Genomic DNA, 21,877 nt, shown 5'->3' with positions numbered 1-21,877 from the left:
GACATGTAGGATATACCAAATTTGATATACTGGTTGGCTAATAAATGTCCCACCCCCAGGCAAATTATAAAATATTTTACATAATTTGAAGATGATTATGAATTAATTGATGCCAATATATTAGCTCTCAGGGTAAAACAGGGAAGAAAGTCATTCTGCATTTATCCATCTGTCTCAATACTTATTTGAGATTAGTGTAAATAGTGGAGATCTGGGAGGAAACAACTGTCATGGACCTGTAAAGTTGTATGATTATCTCAGACGTGGGGTAATTGCAGTTGAATTATTAGTCCCTATATGAAGATGGTACCCATTAAAGTTCATATGGTCATGCACAGACTGAATAGACATTATGCTCAGCAGCTATTTTGCAGCCCCTTTCCTGTCCTTGAGAATATTAAAAACAATTGCTTCTGACATTGAAATTGGTTATTGACCCCTTGTGTAAGGATAAAACCTTTACATGAACCTTACATCAATGTAATATCTAGGTTGTGGGTTGACTTTTATTTCAAACAGCTAGTGTGTGATTCTGGCCTTGGGGTGGAGAGGGTGTGGAGGCTGTATTTTAAAGCAGTAGAAAGGATGATATTTAAAGAAATGAATCTTTAGTGGAGATGCTTGCTAATGGAGATGTTTCCACAGGTCACCCATTTCTTCCACATGATAAATCTTAGGGTTGATTCCATTTATATCATTATATGACTTTGGTTATATGAGCTATATGTGTAGCTGATATGGGGAATGGAAATAAAAACAACATTTTGAATACACAGTGTTGATATATTATTTTGAAACCGTTATTATAAAATAAATTGGAGGTGATAAAATGAAAAAGAAAAGCTGCAATCACAAAATAAAATATTTGGCAAGATTGGAGTTTCCTAAATCAAGCTGGTTATCTTAACTTCCTCTTACTGGCTTGGCTTTTAAAGAGATGCTGACACAGGAGCCCTTAAATATAGATTTGTGAGTCCAGCTCTTACAATTCAAGCCCGCTGTCTCCTGTGTAGATTCATAATGTGCTATTGCTGTTAATGCTTTGTTTTGAGCAGTTAATAAAACAGTGTACCAAAGATTTTGCCTAGTGTGCTTCAGCAATTTCTCAGTAAGAAAAGAAGTCATGACGGATTATATTTGTAACATTGAACATGCATTTGTGTTGAACAGTAACTGGCTAAAAAGTCAGTGAGTTGACAAGGTTGTAGGTAAAGGCAAACTGTCATTAAATTAGCCATTATTTTAGAGACAGGTTTTTAGGAATTCAAAGTAGCCTTACTAACTTTATAAAATCGAGAAGTTGTACAATTAGAGAGTTACTGTTATTTATATTGAAAGGCAGTATATTTGAATAATACTTTATTAGATGTTGGAAGGTAATCTACTTTCTTTTGGCTAAGCGTTCATGTCGGGAGGATACAGTCTTGTTCTCCTTTGTATTTCAAGAAGCAAAATAGAAAGACTAAGTGAGGATATCTATTCATCTTTGTGTGAGTGAAAGCATGCCTCTCTTCTGTATTACCTCTATTATGAGAACACCGTGGTCAGATAAACAGATTTCCATTATGGAGGAACAGGAATTATCTTTCAGTTCTGTGGAATACTTGTTCCTTACACAAAATAGAATTCCTCTGATCAAATAAAGTTCTTGTCAATGTGCCTTAAAGAAAGACCCTGGTATGTTTTTTCACTTTACAAAAGAAGGGGATGGGGGTTGTTGTGTTACGTAAATGGCACAGCACTACCCTTAGAAGGTAATTTATGTTTTTTGCCTGTTTTGACAAGATGAGAGCTAAGTGAAAATTCACTGCCTTTTATACAGACCAGTTGATAACTCCTCCACTGTCCCTGCAAGCACTGCAACACATAAAACCACTCTCTTAAAGCAACAGCAGCTCAATTATGTACCAGTACTACAACTATAACACAATATGTGCTTAATGATTACATTTAGAATGTAGCTTTAGATTACATCTTACACTATTCACTGCAAATGTTTAATAATGCCAGCTAATGTTTTTTTTTTATACATTTACATAAATGTAATTTCACAGTTTAAAAATAACTGCTTTCATGTAAAAGTGAGTCATTTAAAATGGAGTTTAGTTTGTAATTGCTGTTTGTGGTGTTTTATGGATTGGGGGGCTCTTTTTAATTTTAACATTTTAACACCTGGCTATTTTTAATTTTAACATTTCATTGGAAGGGAAGGGAGGGATAACAAAAACATTAAGCTTTTCTTCAGCGGTGCTGAGGATGGGTTAAAAGGTGTATCATGTTTTTAAAAGCAAAAAAAAAAGTGGGGGGTGGGGGCGGGGGTGTATATAACGAAGTAACATTTAAAAGTGTCCAGCATTGGAATTGTCTTTAGCTTTCTTCAGCTTAAGTGTTAACAGTCTATATACACTGTAGTTTAATCAGTATGCCAGACAGTTTTTCAGACAAACAAGTTTTTCAATGTTAATTTTCTGATATTGTTTGAAAGAAATACGTTGAATAAAATACTTACTTGTGACTGAGATGATACGATAAAGTAGCACTGCCACGAAAGGAATGCACCAATATGCAAATGTTGCAAGTTGCAGTCTTTTTTTCTTCATTCTGAGATGTTGTGAAAGTTTGGTTATACCTTCCAGTAAGTAACCTGTCAAGATGTGTTTTTTTTTTTGATACCGCAAGATTAATCCATCAGTTATTTTTTAAATGATTAATCGACTCATCATTAATTGATTAAAACCAATAGTATAAATTATGTCATGTGACTAACAGAACTATGAACGTATTTATTTGAACTTTCAAGTATTGATGGATATTTATTAAACGTTTCTCGATTTAAACAAAACAAAAAAAAAAACACTCAAAACACAAATACCTCTCCTTTCTCTATATGTGCTTTAGTGTGAGAACCCTGCTGTTTAATCACAATAGCTTTGCTGCAGTAGCTGCAGCCACCAGTGCTTGCCAGTAAACATTCCTGATAAGCAGGCCATTGGGTAATTGGTAAACGATTCCATAGAGACTATTTTACTGCGCTCCTGAAGGTGTCTCTTCATGATGGAGAGGAGTGACCCCTGCCTGGGGTGACTAGGATCTGGAAACTTGCTGAAGAGCTCATTCAGGGAGGTGAGCAATTACTCTAACAGGCTTGTATTTTGCCATTCAGAAGGAACTGACACAAGATAAACATACATCTCCGATGAAAGTATGCAAGATTTCTCTGAAAGCACATTTTCGCTATTTTAAATAATCTGAGCCTGGCATGTGAAAGTCCTAAAAACTCAAGATAAACAGAAGTTCTCAGTGCATGTCCTCCTACGCTACTTCCTTTATCTTCTTTCCAGATTTCAGGTTCAGCGGTTCATATATCCGCTAAGGCCACTGCAGGTCAGTGGTGGAAAGTTTCAGATACTTTCTTTAGCTGACTTTTAGAGGAAAAATAAAGATAAGAATTATATATGTTAATAGGGAATTTCTAAACCACAAAGCAGGTTAGATAAAGCGGGAAAAAAAACAGTGAACAGATCAAGGATGTTTTTTAGCGGCAGCCAAACCAGAATCCCAGTAGTTTGCAATGGCTGTGTCTCCTCAGAGAAATTTATGATCTCTTCTAATGCCATTTGGCTATTGCCTGTAGAAAAACCAGAAACACCAGTTAATGGCGTTTTTATAAACTCTTATCTCGTAAAATAGTAAATTGATTACTGCAGTCTGTTGGACTTATTTAATTAAAAATGATAAATGAAAAAACAACCATACTCATTCCATTTTACAGCTTACTGTACTTGAGAATAACTTATGGTTGGTTGCCTAGATACCACAATGATCTACTCGCAATGTATATTCGATATCCATTAGATCTGGAGATGTTTGACAGAATCTCTGGCATCTTTTTTTTTTTTTTTTTTTTTTTTTTTTTAAAGATGTGCCAAAACCCATTGGCTGTCCTTCCACTCGGTAAACCAAGTCTAGGCCCAAAACATCTTCATTTGATTTAGCTTCTGCTTTGATTGTTGTTTCACAACCAGATCTTCTTTAACTGTTTCTGTTGTTGAGGTGTCCAATATATGAAAGGCATTTTACAAAGTAGAATAATCTGTTGTGTTCAGTGCAAAATGAATAATGTTGGGGACATTGCAGCTCATTTCCTCTAAACCACATACTTGTGTATTTCTGATGTGGCAGCTGCTTTGTAAATATTCTACCACTACATTTGAATCTGTAAAAGAGGAGACGTGGTCTGTTTATAGCTGGTTGTTTTGCTGTGGGTTTAAATAATTTATTTGACCTTATTGTAATTCCTCTGGTAACCCTTTGTAGTTCCTCAGACTCTTTTAGAATCAGATTTTATGCATGCTGAATTTCACTTAAAAAATATTTGAATATATATAGTACTTCAGTATTCTTTAAAATAATGGGACTAAAAAAAAGGTTTGGGAAAAAAAGCTGCTTGTTGTACAATTGCATATCTGATTGAACCCAGGATCTATAAACACTCACAAGAAGCAGCTAAGCTGGAAATAAGGGAAGTAATGTGTAACAAATAGGGGTGCAACAATTAATCGATGCACGATCATCATCTGTCCTTAAATTTCCAGAGCTTTGATTACATATTGCTGAATTGATGCATCAAATTAAAGCCCAGTTTGAAGTCTCCTGTTGCCGGTTTGCATTAAAACCTTGAATGTGTGAGAATGCACTTCTTTTAGTGATAGTATGGTAGATACACAACGTCAGCATGTTGCTAGGATACACACTTTAGGCCTCTACATTCGCATTGGACAAGCCAGATCAGAAGTAGGCCTATTCATGTTTTCTTGATTTAAATATTAGGCACCTGAATGTGCCAGCAACAAGTGTGCCTAGTGAAAGGGTCTTTTTTACTGCTGGTAATATTAGAACAGCAAAACGGTCTAGGCTTAACCCAGGAAAGGCTGATATGTTGATATTTTTAATAAGAATATGCACATGTGACAGGGTAGCCGCGTGGTGACATCACAAAAATAACTAAAATATTTTAACAAAAAAAACACTGTTCACAGAGCAAAATAAATATTAAACAAGCACAAATCTCGAACAAAAACACAGGTCAGCCTGGGCAGTCGCTTTCAATGGCAATCGCTTTGGTTTTTATACTGCTCTGTTCTCTCCTCTGAACACTCACCCAGAGCAGGGAGAGCTGCAGGCTTTTATATTAGTGACTGAGGGATTAACTAGCTATCAATTACCTGATAATCCCTCGGTCACAATCTGCACAGGTTTTTAATGGGCTTCCCATCCACGCTGCAAAACAATACCAAAACAACACAGCTACGCTGTCATATATACAAATAATAAATCATCATCATCATAATAATAATACTACAACAATTCTGTGGTGCAAAAATGGAGCGGAGACATAAAAAAAAAAAAAAAAAAAAAAAACACTGCTCTGAAATGGTATTCTGAAGACATGTCCTGCTGGAGTACTAGGGCAATCTCCTGTGTCATGAAGCGTGGTTTACGTATTCTCTCGGTGAGTGACCTGATCGAAATGATTACCACTCCTACATTCAAAACAGAGCCTTGCGGTGAAATAAGCGCATTCTGTCTCTTAACAGGATTATTGCCTATCCCTGATTGGATAGCAAACCTACTCAGCATTGATTGGCTGGGCGCTGTCACTGCACCACTGCGCTGGGTTTTTAGTCTGATCAGAATCGTATTTTTGGAGAAGCCAAGCCCTGCGGGACAGACGGGTTTGACTTTAACCACTGTGTGTGCGATTGCACTCGTTTACAGTAATGAACAACTATAGTTCAGATAGAAATGACTTCTGTTAAAGTATAGTATTTTTTATTATTACAGTGTTAAAGGGACATCTGATGTGGACGCACACATTCTTTTTAGTTGTAAAAACTCAAGTCCTTTGTTTTTCTTTTTTATAATCGTAAGTGTTCTAATTTGAATGCAAATTGTGCTTTGTTGTAAGTGTTATGCACAACAGTGTTTTTACTTATTGGATCTTCTGTGAAAAAAAAATATATATATATGTTTGTTCTTTATTTTGAAAAATAAAATGTCAATGCAGCGATTATCATTGACATATGCCGATACGATAATCGAAAAAGTAATTAGGTTGCCGATTGAACCAATAGTAACAAATAGTTTATTTTGCCAAGTTTATTTGTATTACCTCTACATAGCCAATAGGGGTAATCCCTGCCAATTTTAGGACCCACTCCAGATTTCTAACTTTTACACAGGGAGTGATGGAACTGAACTTGGTACAGGTATGCATGCTGTTCATTTCTGCCTATTGATGTACAGAAACCATTTGTAATTTAATTATCCGCCTAATGTAAGTGAATGCAAAAGCAACTTTAAACTGTTTGACAAGACGAGGGGTTTTTTTGTTTCAGCTGTTGAAGATATGACAATATCCTTATATTTGACTACTGACTACAATTCTATATATAGATATATATAGATATATATATATATATATATATATATATATATATATATATATATATATATATATACTAATATACATATTTTAAAAAGTCATTTTCAATATGCTTGTAAATACTACTAAAGGTTCTATAAAGTTTGAGACACTGATCTACTGCACAATACAACTGTGCTAGACAAGGTAATTTCGGGTCTTTTATTACCCTCATTTGGCAATTTTGATCAGTGTACTGTAGTACAGAAGTTATATGGTATCTGTTATTTTTTAGAGCTATTTTGCTATAAAGCAGGTGTGAAATTGTGGAATACAGTAGTTACAAGTGAAAAAGTTGCACCAAAAGATTAGCATTTGACTATTTATATATAATATACTGTATATAGTCCAACTATTTTGGCAGTGGAGCCACTGAAAGGAACAAATGTGTCAATGAAAGGGGATATGATGTCATCTCATCTATATCAGCAAGTACCATTATTACACTGGCTGTGGCAGTCTACATTAAACCTGCTGTTTGAAAGTGGGACGGATGCCTGGCCATAAGTAGCATTATACGTGCCAATGATGCTGCTTTTTTTTTTTTTTTTCTCAGAAGTTCGTTTATCCCAAAATAATAAAATACGAGAGATTGAATTCCACAACTTGACCTATGATACAGGATCAAAATAACAGCTTTAAGTGCAATATTGCTCCCTCTGAAAGGTGTTTGTCTGTTGGGAAAATGAAACAGGCTCCAAATGGAAACCACAAGCTGTTAACATCATTTCCATGTCTTCTATTACTCAGGCATATAATGAAAGTTTCCAGTGGCTTCTCATCAACAAAATTATCATTGTATTTCTAATAGAGCTCTACTGTGCCACAAAACCATTAAAGTTTGACAGTGGAGGTCAGTATGTGAAAACAAAACCTTTATATCTGAACTGACCTTTTGTTCTCCCCAGTTGGCCTTGCGGTGAAAAGATTTTCAGCTGCTAGATTCTGATACTCAAAGGCAACCCAAGCTTTCTTTTCAATGACGTTCCAGCCTGTCTACATCTTATTGTAGTGTGGCTGGTAAATTTACTTAAATAACTTACGTGACCTGAGACTAGAGGGCAATCCTGTTAGAAAGTTTTGCTGGCTTCATGAAACAAAGGTTCTCTGATGTGGAAAGCCTCTTAACGGTCACTGCCAGTTGAACAGAAAATGTTTGTGTCCCTGTTAGTGCTCCTTGTATATGTTATTTCTATATATACACGTTTTATTATAGAGGCACGTTTTTTAAAAATTACAACATGTGGTTTAGCCTTTTCCTGCTACAGAAACACTGTTTTCCAGCAATCCTGCACGGAGTTCATAAACAGCAGAGAATCTGTGCTATTTTTTTAAAGGTTTTTTCAAGGGTTACAAATATACAGTAGACAAAGAGAAGGAGAAGTGATCCGTTTTATTGGACTAAATAATAATTATTCACAAGCTTTCAAGACCTCAAAGGTCTCTTCTTCAGGCAGAAGTAGGAAAGAGAGATTGATGTTTACATTCAAAGGTTGCATCAGAACATTAACAAAAAGAACCCATTTTGAATCACTTAAATTCTAACGTAAGGAAAAAAGCTGCATGTCATACACACACACTATATATATATATATATATCTATATATATATATATATATATATATATATATATATATATATATAAAAAATTAAGAGACCACTGCAAAATTATCAGTTTTTCTGGTTTTACTATTTATAGGTATGTGTTTGGGTAAAATGAACATTTTTGTTTTATTCTATAAACTACTGACAACATTTCTCCCAAATTCCAAATAAAAATAATGTCATTTAGAGCATTTATTTGCAGAAAATGACAACTGGTCAAAATAACAAAAAAGATGCAGTGTTGTCAGACCTCGAATAATGCAAAGAAAATAAGTTCATATTCATTTTTAAACAACACAATACTAATGTTTTAACTTAGGAGGAGTTCAGAAATCAATATTTGGTGGAATAACCCTGATTTTCAAGCACAGCTTTCATGCTTCTTGGCATGCTCTCCACCAGTCTTTCACATTGATGTTGGGTGACTTTATGCCACTCCTGGCACAAAAATTCAAGCAGCTCGGCTTTGTTTGATGGCTTGTGACCATCCATCTTCCTCTTGATCACATTCCAGAGGTTTTCACTGGGGTTCAGGTCTGGAGATTGGGCTGGCCATAACAGGGTCTTGATCTGGTGGTCCTCCATCCACACCTTGATTGACCTGGCTGTGTGGCATGCAGCATTGTCCTGCTGGAAAAACCAATCCTCAGAGTTGGGGAACATTGTCAGAGCAGAAGGAAGCAAGTTTTCTTCCAGGACAACCTTGTACTTGGCTTGATTCATGCGTCCTTCACAAAGACAAATCTGCCCGATTCCAGCTTTGCTGAAGCACCCCCAGATGAGTCCAATTTTCAGCTTTGCCCAACACCTGGTCGTCTAATGGTTAGACGGAGACCTGGAGAGGCCTACAAGCCACAGTGTCTCGCACCCACTGTGAAATGTGGTGGAGGATCGGTGATGATCTGGGGGTGCTTCAGAAAGGCTGGAATCGGGCAGCTTTGGCATGAATCAAGCCAATACAAGGTTGTCCTGGAAGAAAGCTTGCTTCCTTCTGCTCTGACAATGGTGTGGATGGAGGACCACCAGATGAAGACCCTGTCATGGCCATTTATGCAATGTATATAAACAAGTACTATAGATTGTCATGAGGTAGGAAACCAGTATCCTGATTGAGTCCTTTATTTTTAATTTAAATTCCCAAGTTCTCCTGTCTTGTTTGTTTTTGAAATTGCCTTCATGCAGAGACTGGTTAGGCATGTTAAAAAGGTTACCAATAGAAGTGCTGGTAATTGTGTTGCTGATGGTGTGTCTGTGTAGATTTATCCTTGTCTGAAGATTTTGTTTGCTTTCTCCTATGTAAGTACCATTGGATGATTTGCTACATCTAATCATGTAGATTACATTTTTGGATCTGCAGGTGAATAATTCTGATGCAACCTTTGAATGCTTTCACCTGAAGAAGAGACCTTTGAGGTCTTGAAAGCTTGTGAATAATTATTATTTAGTTAGTCCAATAAAAGGTATCCTTTCTCCTTCTCTTTGTCTATCATCTCTGAACTAATACGGCTACCATTTCATCTATCTACAAATATACAGTAGTAAAATCTCAGTTTTGCTTTGATATACCGAGAGTACATTAAAAAGAGAAATCTAATATTCTTTTTTACCAAGCATTATATTTTCAGGAATTTACTGGTATAAGTATTATGTGAGGTTAATATGTCTTTCCCACATTCATAATTTATCCCTTTTGGATTACTATTTAATTTACATGTTTAAGGAGGTTAGGAAAACATAACACTTCAGCCTCACAGTGCTAGCTTTCTGATCAATAGGCAGAGAAGAATAAATGTAATAATTACAAAAGACAGATTTGCTAAAATTAGAAAAAAACAGAACGTGTCTTATAACGTACCCAGAGAGGGATTTATGGTGAATGAGTAATAGCTGTTGTAAAGCTGAAGGACCAAGTGTTTAGAAGATAATGGAATCACTGTATCCAGCAATCAGATCTGTGGCATCCTAATGATGTGGACATGTCATTAGTATTGAGTATTGAAATTAAACAAAAAGAAAAGAAAAACCAAAGAAACTCTATTGTCATTAGCATTCTGGAGAGTCTTTTCCCGTTAATAATTACCATAACAAGAACAGGCAAGGGAAGCAGATAATAGGCACACAATAAACCAAAAACACTATTTTCTGAAATCACACAGACTTATACAAGTTACAAATGACTTGGAAAGTAGAAGATGGCACATACATTTAATGCTCGTACAATTTTGGAAATTCACATTACAATATAAAGTATACAATTAAGGCTTAAACTAAAAGTGCTATTTGCAGACTGTGCATTGATATCAGGATGTTTGGAATATTACTTTATTTTTAGTATTACCATTGACAAACCCTCTGTTTGACTGCCTCTAAGCTCATACTTTACATGACAGCTATCAGCATGGACCCATTGAATTATGAAACAGGAATTTAAGGGGTGCTTTTGTTTGATAGGTACATGTAAACTTGGATTAAAAAAAAAAAAATATGGGCTGCTATCCCTGTAAGTTTAAAAAGTCAGTTTTTCTAAGACAACCTGTACCGTGCCACTCCCTCATTTCATATACGCGAGACAGGTTAGGGTTTTAGGTTATCAGAATAACATTTTTATTGTATAAATTTTTATGGCTTAAAATCTAAAGTATTTCCAAACTTGATCTTATTCTACATACATTTCAGAACAATATTTAATTAGAGTTATTTTTAATTTGTTTTATTTTTTACAAAAGTGTCAGGTAGTGTATACAAGTAAAATAAGTATTGGTGTATTCATTTGCCAGCACTGTTTCTTTAGAAATATTTGCATTCATTAACATTTTAAGACTCTTTTCGAAGGTTTTTGAGAGTTATATTTAGATTTTAGATTATTTAAGAGAAGGTTATTGTAATATAGTATTCTGTATAGTATGTTATTTTTCTGATAGGGTTGCAGAGTCATGCACATTATATACAGTTATATTGCAATCATTTGGAATGGGCATCAGTCTGTTATTTTAAATCATAATAACAGACCTTGGTATCACTGGAGATATCACTTACACACATTTATAAATGTTGTCAGTGTCACACTATTGTTTGTAGTTTGGTAGGAGAATGTCTGTAATTTTACGAACATGTCACACCCATTTTACACATTTTAGAAGCATTGCGGCACGTTATATACAAGGTGCTCAGTATATTTGAGTGCATTTTACCTGTGCATCACAAGTCAAAACCTAAATGAAGCTAACCCATTTTTTTCAACTGACAGTAAAAGTTGATAAGGTGAGTGTTATATTTAAAACATTATGGTAAGTGATATAATACGTTACACTTGGAACCCTGTCTTTTTAAGTAAATTTAACTGTTGCAGGGGTGTTCTCCAATAACGATTCAGTATGTGTGTGACTGAGAGCTTAAGATGTGTGACTTAGACTAGTTAACCTTTTCTATACCTTTCTGGTGTTCTATATAAAAAAAATGCCCTTGGAAGCTCCAAAACTAAACATTTACCAAGTGTTGTCCTTTAGTAAATTATAAATATATAAACCAGTTTGAATTTGGAAATCCCAGAATTCAGTGGTGATAAATCCCTCGGACCAGTAGCTTTCTGAAATATTTTAGACCCAAGCTAAATCTGGAAAAAGGTAAACTTACTCAGATATAGAATAGGTCTAATGGGTTTTCATCAGTGTGTGTGCTTTAACATGTTTCAAGTTAATGCTGTGGATGCACACCCTATCAGGGTGTCTCTCTTACAACATGCATGAATTAAAAGCTAACAATCCTATAAATGAGTTTAGAGAAATTAGTTAAAGATTATATTCTGGTGTTTGCAGCAATTTATTACACAGACAACATCATCATAACATCTGCACTGTACTGTGAAAAGCACATCAGTTCCCATTATCCTTGTATGTTACTGTGACAGAGACAAAATGATTCTTGATGATATATCTGTTTCCCGTGAGGGCGCTGTGTAAAGGGAATACAGTGGTAGTAAATTTGAATACAGAAAAGGTAAGCCACAAGCTGTGTTTTGTTTTCTATTTTTTCATGTATTCCAATTTTTTCTTTTGCATTTTATACAAAAAGACCAATTTTAAGTTTCTAAAAATATTAATGGAATGAACCAGTCCTTACATTTATTTGTAGTCTTCCTAGATTCCGGGTATACATACTTGCCAATGGCACAATTTCTCATTAATGAGAGAATGCACAATTGCATACATAAATAAATAATGTATTTTTTTGAAATGTGCTTGAGATTTCGAACACTGTTTATTTTACAGTTTTCAGAAGTTTGTTTCTGTTGCATTTTCTGTAAACATGCGATTTCTGCAGAAAGATGTATTTTTTGTCTTTCGTTTTTAATATTTTTTCAATTCTGTTAACTGTTGCTTGATAAAAAATAAGTACAAATAACAATAATGTTTATATAGCACCTTGGAAAAGGGTAAAAGCTATTAAGACTTAAGACTTTCAGTGTAATACTGTTGTAGCTCAATTTTGCCAGAACGTGTCACCACGAGAGGCACTCAGATCGACGAGCCAACAGCATTACAATACAGCAGGTTTGTGTAGGTGTAAAAATGAGCAAAGTTAAGAAGAGTTAACCCATTAATTAATGCCTGCATGTGTATACTGTATATCTAGTTTGCACCATACCTTTTAGCACTCTAAAGACCTGGACACACCAGCAATTCGCTTTTTGTTTTGTTTTGTTTTGATGAGCAGTTGACAGAGGAGAGATACAGGAAGGAGAGAATGGAATAGATAAGCAGATTCACTTGCGCCTCATTTTGCAGCACCCTGAACTAGGTGTAAAATAGTTTAGTTTAACGCACTCTTGTGCTCCTCCTTTCAGATGGAAAATTGTGTCTCAGCAACAGGTGCACTGAGATAATGTGATGCATAGGAGCAACACGGGAAGGGGAGCAAATGATTGCCTGTTAAAACATGCTTTTAAAAATAATATTTTGGGGAAGAAAAAAGGTCTGGAAAGTGGAGCACTGCAAAATTAGCTCATAAGCAAAACAACTGAAAATCGGCCTGTAATTGCCTACATATGCTAGTTACCCGTGGTGAGTCTTGTAACTGTAGGTTCACTAAAGTGGCAATTTGAAAAGCGTATTTATTTAGCATGGTGCGTGCATATGAACAAGGTTTGAAAAGAACATTTGTATAAGTGCAACCATAAATCACATACTCAAAAGTAATTTCTGGAGTGGTTGTCTAGAAATGAATTTTGTATAAGAAATATTGGATTCCATAAGCATGATACATCTTTAGAATCGGCCGTACACTTGCATCTAAAGAACCGAGTGCCTTGAATACTGTTGTATCTTTACTTATATTGCCTGCACAGTAATGGTTTAGGTATTCATATAAAGCCACCACAATTCAAAGCAAGTAAAGGTTGACGTCAGAAAACAATCTGGGCACCATACATTTATAGAATCTAAAGCATTTTTCTATTTCAACACAGTTCTCCTTATACTAAACATGCAGTATTAATGTGGATGAAAACATTTTGAGAAGGATCCTTTACTGATGAAATTAACCGTTCCTAGAGAGAGCCTGCTGTGCCCAGTCCGCTGTTTTAAGTGATAGGCCCATTTTTTGGCACTTTGTATTGATGTCACACAGATTTCACTTATGTATACCGTTTGTAAGCCATTTGCACTGTGGTCATTTTAAAGGGAATATAGTCTGTGCGAATGTGCTAAATGCTTTAGCTCCCTCATATGGTTTTCATCATTATCCTGACCATTTGCATACATCCCTTTATTGTAACTTAACTGAGTGTTTTAGTCAGATACCATGCAGGGCTCAGCAGTTTTTTCTAACCTTAAAATGATAATGTTCCACCATATTACAATGCATATGCATTCCTTTCTCTCTTTTGATTAACTGAGCTAGTGGGCATATTTTTTTAAATGTATATTTATAGTTCAAAAACGTTGTCTTCCTAGCCCAGACCAGGCACTATCATTAAGAGTTTCTCAAGAAACATTTTGCTGAAAAATGGACATTTTTGGACCTGTGCCAATAGTATGTGTGTGGTCAATGCGTTTCAGGCTTAAGCATGTGATTTTGGCTTTTTTGGAAGCTGCACACACTATTAGGAGTTCATACATGTGGTGTTTTATATTTCTGACATGCTAAATATACATACATGGTTCATAATTGATGGCTAAAATGGTATCCTGAGACCTTAAAAAAATATATTATTTGATGTGCAACAAGGTATTATTTGATTTGCTGCCATATGTGTTTTTTTATATTGTAATCTAATGGAAATTTTGTTATTGTCTGTTTGCCTTCGAGGGACACTAGAGAGATACAGCATTTGCATAGACTTTTCCTTTCTTTATGACAATCGTTGTTTCATAAAAGAAGCTCTAATGCTAAACAATACATTGTGTTTGTGCTTTCTTTTTGGGGAAGGATCAAGGAAACAATGTTTAGGAACTATAACTCCATGAATATTTGTATATAAGTGAAGAGTTCTTTACAGTTTAAAAATATTCTGGTTTTTTTAGTTTTGTTTTTGTTTTTTAATCTATTTAAGAAGATATTTGCTAATAAGGCCATGTAAAAACACCATTTCTAAGTGGCAAGTAATAGCAACAATGCCAGGTGTTGCAGAGGAAAGCAAGTGCAAATGAAAAACTGAAGTTTCCTTTGGGGAATGAAAACAAATGGGGATGATAACAAAGTAGCATGTAAACAAAGCACATTGATGCTTCAGAACAGAAGACCGGACTTGTCGAATTTCAATCACCAATTACACTGTGTAACAATTTATTTATTTATTTATTGTTCCTGGGTAGTAAGTGTTATTTCCTAATTGCTTATGCCTCAAAAGTATAGAAAATGGCTATTATTCCCCACAAACTTTGCTTTTGTGACCAGAACAGTGATATTTCAAAATATCACTATTTCCAATGTGAAAACGGGCAAATTTGTATCTTTTCGTTCACATAAAGTCAGAAAAAAACAACATATGAATACAAATTAACATGTATTTATACTAAAGTAATACAAAAATGACTACAAAAGATTTAGAAGTGAGTAGTTTTTCGAGATTTACGATTCTACTGTAAATACAGTATATTTTGAGATTTACGATTATACTGTAAATACAGTATAATCGTAAATCTCGAAAAACTACTCACTTCTAAATCTTTTGTAGTCATTTTTGTATTACTTTAGTGTAAATACATGTTAATTTGTATTCATATGTTGTTTTTTTCTGACTATGTGAATGAAAAGACACACATTTGCCTGTTTTCCCATTGGAAATAGTGATATTTTGAAATATTACTGTCCTGGTCACAAAAGCAAAGTTTGTGGGGAATAATGGCCATTTTCTATACTTTTGAGGCATAAGCAATTAGGAAATAACACTTACTACCCAGGAACAAAAATTGTGTTACATAGTGTTATCAGTTGACAACAACAAAAAAAAACCCCAAAAAACCACATCCAGAAATGTCATTTTCAAGCCAGCTAGAGACCAAAAAAGTCATTACATGAAACATTTGTAGTAGGAAATGGATACCAAGATTGGATTTGATTTTGTAAAGAACACAGGTAATTAATGAGCATCGTTACTGTATTGGTTCTTTAAAAAAGATTTTCAAAAGGTACTTACTGAAAATTCCCATAAGTTGATAAACATCAGTGGAATACCTTCCAAGAAAGCTTTCTCTTTTTTCGGGTCATGATTTAAATTTTAAAAAGTGGTGGATCCTGACATTTAACAGCATTGTAGTGAATTAAACTTTATGGAAGGACTTCAACCTGCAATGCTGAATCTAATGTAAATGAGATAAGTAATTTGGTTGATAACCATCAGCTCAGAAAATATGGGAAATAAATAGGCAGTCATCCCAATGATTGTCAACCGTTTTAATGGGTCCGGGGAGTCTAACACTGGACTGTCATGAAAGAGGATGTTAAATGATTTTTATTCTTATTTTTGACTTTATATGCTTTTTTTGTTTGAAGGTAGATTGTGTAGTAGAACAGTAACACTTTACAAAACATGGTGGGAATTTAAATGTGATTTGATAGAAATTTCAAAATCATATATATTGAATTCCAAAGAGACCATCTTTACTTCATGATACATTACATGTGGTACAGTATACGGTGTCCATTTTAGGACATTCTCAGACCTCATCCCTCCTTGAGTCAATCGCCACCCCTCCGAGTCAATTGTCACTCCTCCTCGAGTCAATCCTCACCCCTCCTCGAGTCAATTGTCAGACATCAGACCTCAACCGAGTCAATCGAAACTGTTTTAAAAAAAAAAAAAAAAGCCCCAAAAAAAGTTATGTCTGATGCTGTGTGCTGAGAAGATTCCTATCCAGTTTTAAATAACTTTAGCATAACCGAGGCAGAAGTGTTAAAGGGACTAGGAGCTCTTAAAATAAACAAATCCCCTGGGCCGGATGAGATCCTCCCAATAGTACTCAAAGAAATGAAAGAAGTTATTTACAAACCGCTAACAAAGATCATGACACAGGGGTTGTACCGACAGACTGGAAAATTGCAAACTTAATACTGATCCACAAAAAGAGAAACAAAACTGAACCAGGTAATTACAGACCAGTAAGCCTGACTTCTATTATATGCAAACTTATGGAAACTATAATAAGATCCAAAATGGAAAATTACCTATATGGTAACAGGGTCCTGGGAGACAGTCAACATGTTTTTGGGAAAGGGAGATCGTGTCTAACTAACCTGCTTGATTTTTTTGAGGATGCAACATTGATAATGGATAATTGCAAAGCATATGACATGGTTTATTTAGATTTTCAGAAAGCTTTTGACAAAGTCCCGCACAAAAGATTAATTCTCAAACTGAATGCAGTTGGGATTCAAGGAAACACACGTACATGGATTAGGGAGTGGTTAACATGTAGAAAACAGAAAGTACTGATTAGAGGAGAATCCTCAGAATGGAGTGTGGTAACCAGTGGAGTACCACAGGGATCAGTATTAGGTCCTCTGCTATTCCTAATCTACATTAATGATTTAGATTCTAGTATAGTAAGCAAACTTGTTAAATTTGCAGACGACACTAAAATAGGAGGTGGTAAACACTGTTGCAGCAGCAAAGGTCATTCAAAATGATCTAGACAAGATTCACAACTGGGCAGACACATAGCAAATGACATTTAATAGAGAAAAGTGTAAGGTACCTCATGCAGGAAATAAAAATGTGCATTATAAATATCATATAGGAGATACTGAAATTCGAGTTTTTGTTGACTCAGAAATGTCTTCATGTAGCCAATGTGGGGAAGCTATAAAAAAGGCCAGCAAGATCCTCGGATACATTGTGAAAAGTGTTGAATTTAAATCAAGGGAAGTAATGTTAAAACTGTACAATGCATTAGTAAGACCACATCTTGAATATTGTGTCCAGTTCTGGTCACCTCACTATAAAAAAGATATTGCTGCTCTAGAAAGAGTGCAAAGAAGAGCGACCAGAATTATTCCAAGTTTAAAAGGCATGTCATATGCAGACAGGCTAAAAGAATGAATCTGTTCAGTCTTGAACAAAGAAGACTACGCCACAACCTAATTAAAGCATTCAAAATTCTAAAAGGTATTGACAATGTCGACCCAAGGGACTTTTTCGACCTGAAAAAAGAAACAAGGACCAGGGGTCACAAATGAAGATTAGATAAAGGGGCATTCAGAAGAGAAAATAGGAGGCACTTTTTTACACAGAGAATTGTCAGGGTCTGGAATCAACTCCTCAGTAATATTGTTGAAGCTGACACCCTGGGAAACTTCAAGAAGCTGCTTGATGAGATTCTGGGATCAGTAAGCTACTAACAACCAAACAAGCAAGATTGGCCAAATGGCCTCCTCTCATTTGTAAACTTTCTTATGTTCTTATGCCTTACAATTAAAATCCAAACAAATTCAAATAATGAAATTGCACATCGTAACTTTTAAAGTATTTTTTAAAATGCTTACTGTATACATATTAAATGCTAAATAAAGGTAAAAACGCATGCACCAATCAGCAGCTACACTGACAATGGAAGCAACGAAAGCTTTTTTTGCTCTTGTTTGATTGGGTGATTCAGACGACTCTGTCCAACCCCTCACTCTCCCCGAAAAAAAAAAAAAACCTCGAGGACTGATGCTTGATGCCTGATGATTGACTCGAGGAGGGGTGAGGCCTGACAATTGACTCGAGGATGGGTGAGGATTAACTCAAGGACGGTTGACGACTGACTAGAGGAGGGTTGAGGATTGACTCGTGGAGGGGTGAGATCTGATGTCTGATGATTGACTCGAGGAGGGGTGACTCGGGGAGGGTTGAGGATTGACTCGTGGAGGGGTGAGATCTGATGTCTGATGATTGACTCGAGGAGGGGTGACTCGGGGAGGGTTGAGGATTGACTCGAGGAGGGGTGAGATCTGATGTCTGATGATTGACTCGAGGAGGGGTGACTCGGGGAGGGTTGAGGATTGACTCGTGGAGGGGTGAGATCTGATGTCTGATGATTGACTCGAGGAGGGGTGACTCGGGGAGGGTTGAGGATTGACTCAAGGAGAGGTGAGATCTGATGTCTGATGATTGACTCGAGGAGGGGTGACTCGGGGAGGGTTGAGGATTGACTCGTGGAGGGGTGAGATCTGATGTCTGATGATTGACTCGAGGAGGGGTGACTCGGGGAGGGTTGAGGATTGACTCAAGGAGAGGTGAGATCTGATGTCTGATGATTGACTCGAGGAGGGGTGACTCGGGGAGGGTTGAGGATTGACTCAAGGAGAGGTGACGATTGACTCAGGGAGGGATGAGGTCTGAGGATGTCCTAAAATGGACACCGTAACAGTATGTACTCAAATTAACAGTCTTGAATTATAATACTTGTTCAGACGAACTGACACTTAATTTTGTTAGAATTATTTTTGTTACAATGATGTGAAATAATCTGTCAATATATGGAGAATGAACAGGTTACATACAATTTTTATTCTATTCATCCTGTTTTTATTCATTTTATAATTATAACCAACTTCTGAGTGTTCAGAGAGAGAAAGAGAGAAACTTTTCAGGATCTAAGGAGTACCTGAGCTGAAGGTTATTTCTGACTTTGATTGTTCTTGATTTTCTACTTTAAGATTGTGTTGATGTTTTCACTGAACTCTACTTTACAGGCCCTGCTGTTCGTTTCAGTGACTTTGAAGTGTCCAGTCCAAAACCTCCTCCTGTAATTGGTCAACACACCGTAGAGGTCCTGAAGAGCATACTGGCCTACGATGATGACTATATTAATGAGTTGATGAAAGCTGGGATCATCACTCAAAATAGCCAGCACTAATCTATCTGCACTACACTATCTGAAAAAAATAAATAATCAGTTTCTTATTATTGTACCATGTTGTACAAGTATTAAATATGTTGTGATTAGTTTATGAAATACATTATCTGACAAGAAAAAGGAAACTGCAAAACCACTGCAGGACAGTTAATGACCTAAACATAATGAAAACTATTTTTCTAGAAATGAACTGTGGAAATTGTATTGTAGCCATGTCCATTTTCTAAGTATATGACATTTCATACTTGATATATATCATAAAGAAAGCTGAAAAAAAAACACTAAATTATATGAAATTAAACCTGTCAAATCAATATTTAAAACTTTTGAAAAAAATAATGTATAAAGATAGTCACAACATTATGCAACTACATTTTGTATACATTAATTTATTGACAATAAAACACATGCTTTTATTTGAATATCCCTGCTGTTTAGTTCCATGTTCAGTGCAGTAGCACAATGATTGTATACAGATCTCTTCAACACTGTTTAAAGAGCATGTTCACTTTACAGTACTGACATTTTTGCTAGCATTCTGTCACGTTTTGCTACAACTTGGTGCTGTATATGTCATCCCTAGCGATGACACAAAACACTGTGACAATACATTAATATGTAATATGTATAAAATTTTTAAAGAAAAAGGAAACTGCAAAAACACTACCACAAAATAATGACCTTAAAATATTTAATGAAAAAAGGTTTTCTAGGAATAAACTCTGGAAATTGTATTATAGCCATGTCTGTTTAAGTACAGGTATGTGATATTTAATCCTTAATATGTATAATATGGGCTTGAAGTTTTCAGTTTTAACCGATAGTAACCGAAGATTCATTTTTTATTTGTTTAAACCAATAAACGTGGGTTTGGCAACATATTTTAAATAATGTCAATCATGCACGACTGTCTTTCTGCATAAAAAAAACAGCTTTAAGAAGGACGGCAGTGTGCAAAGACATTGCAACTGACCAATCATCAGATTTGTGCAATACACCTAATTTGCGTCAATTCATCATTTGCTTCGCAACAGGCTTAGCAACCACGAACCCACCCGTACAAACCAGCAACATGATGTTGCCAGTTATTTTTTTGGGTGTTATGGTTTTATTCAGTGATGAACCGAAAAAGTTGTTGTAAATAATTGTTAGTATTTACTTTTGTGTATTATAATTTATTGTAAATATCTAACCTGGCGAAAAGCCGGTATTATAATGTATTATTATTTACAGGGCGGACGAAAAGCTGTCTGTCATTATTTGTTATTGTTTTATTATTTTAATAAACCTTGTGAGGATGTGTAACTGATCAGCTACTGAGTATTTAATTAGCTGACAGTCACACATCATTATTAAACTCGTGCAGATTATGGTCGAGAGGTCGTAAGATAATTGCCTGATCGTCACTGCCCAAGGATGCCTCCAAGTCACCGCTATGGTTTGCCTGCATGTCACCGCCCGGGCATGTAATTGCCAGGGGATGCCAGCACAGCCAGGGATGCCACCACAACACCGCACGGGGATGTCGTCACGGAGCTGCCCAAGGGGGTATTAACGCCAGCAGCAACCTTTATGCCACTGGAAAGTCTGGGGCCGGAGCACCAGAAAAGGAAGCCGTCAGCTATCGAGCACGAGGGAGAAGTGGAGCTCCGTCTGCCATCTTCAGGGACTCCCCTCCAGAGGTCGCTGTCAGGGGGTCCAGAGCTGCCATTGTCTCTCCCTTTTATATTGCAGAAGGACACCGCTCTCTGGGGGTCCGAAACCACAGCTGCTTAAGTAGCCACTTAAGTGGTATAAACCTCACTCTCTTTCAAACAGTGTGGTTAAACATTATTTCTAAAAAATGCTTCATCACTTATTTGACACAACCAGCGACATAAAACTACAGTGTGTTAAAAAAGGCAGTGGATATTGGAAATACCCAGAAATTGTTTGGCCCAGAAATCCAAATAATCACATTTTTCACGCGAATGGATGATTTCATTATTAGTTGACATACATACCAAACACAATCTAGTTAATTACTGTTACTGTATGGTCATGGTGAACACCCAATTATTTTATAGGTTACTGACTTCCGTAAATTATATAGCATGTCATCTTCAGGAAAGGGGCACTATATTTTAACTACACATTTCTTGGAAAAGTTGGTTTTCAAAGGCCAGATGGGACAATTCCAATTTTATTAAGTAGTACAAGGCTGTTCATCCATTAAATTTGTTAAAAGTGCAAGCTCAGTTGGTAAAAACCAGCAGGGCACTGGTCCCCAGTGGATTGAGAACCACTGATCTAAAAGATCGATATGGATTCAGTAATTTCTTAAGGTAATTTGGCGCTAAGCCTTTTAATGCCTTGTAGGTCAATAACAAGATCTTTAAATCAATTCTGATCAATTACTTACAGGAAGCCAGTGCAAGGAGGCTAGTACAATGGTGTTCACTCTTCCTTG

The 21,877-nt window shown here is 35.9% G+C and overlaps 1 protein-coding gene across 1 annotated transcript in view; it reads left to right on the top strand.

The window, feature by feature from the left end:
* sugct (succinyl-CoA:glutarate-CoA transferase) overlaps positions 1 to 20,239 on the top strand; it is a 141,885-nt gene extending 121,646 nt beyond the window's left edge. Inside the window, exon 14 of the mRNA XM_041244518.1 lies at positions 19,265 to 20,239. Coding sequence (XP_041100452.1) covers positions 19,265 to 19,428 — 164 coding nt within the window. The 3' untranslated portion in view covers positions 19,429 to 20,239. The remainder of the gene's footprint in view (positions 1 to 19,264) is intronic.
* Positions 20,240 to 21,877: the final 1,638 nt, after the last annotated feature.

This window comes from Polyodon spathula, chromosome 3, assembly GCF_017654505.1.
Source record: "Polyodon spathula isolate WHYD16114869_AA chromosome 3, ASM1765450v1, whole genome shotgun sequence".
NCBI lineage: Eukaryota > Metazoa > Chordata > Actinopteri > Acipenseriformes > Polyodontidae > Polyodon > Polyodon spathula.
Note: the sequence above shows the minus strand (reverse complement) of the source record. Positions and strands in the feature narration are given on the sequence as shown.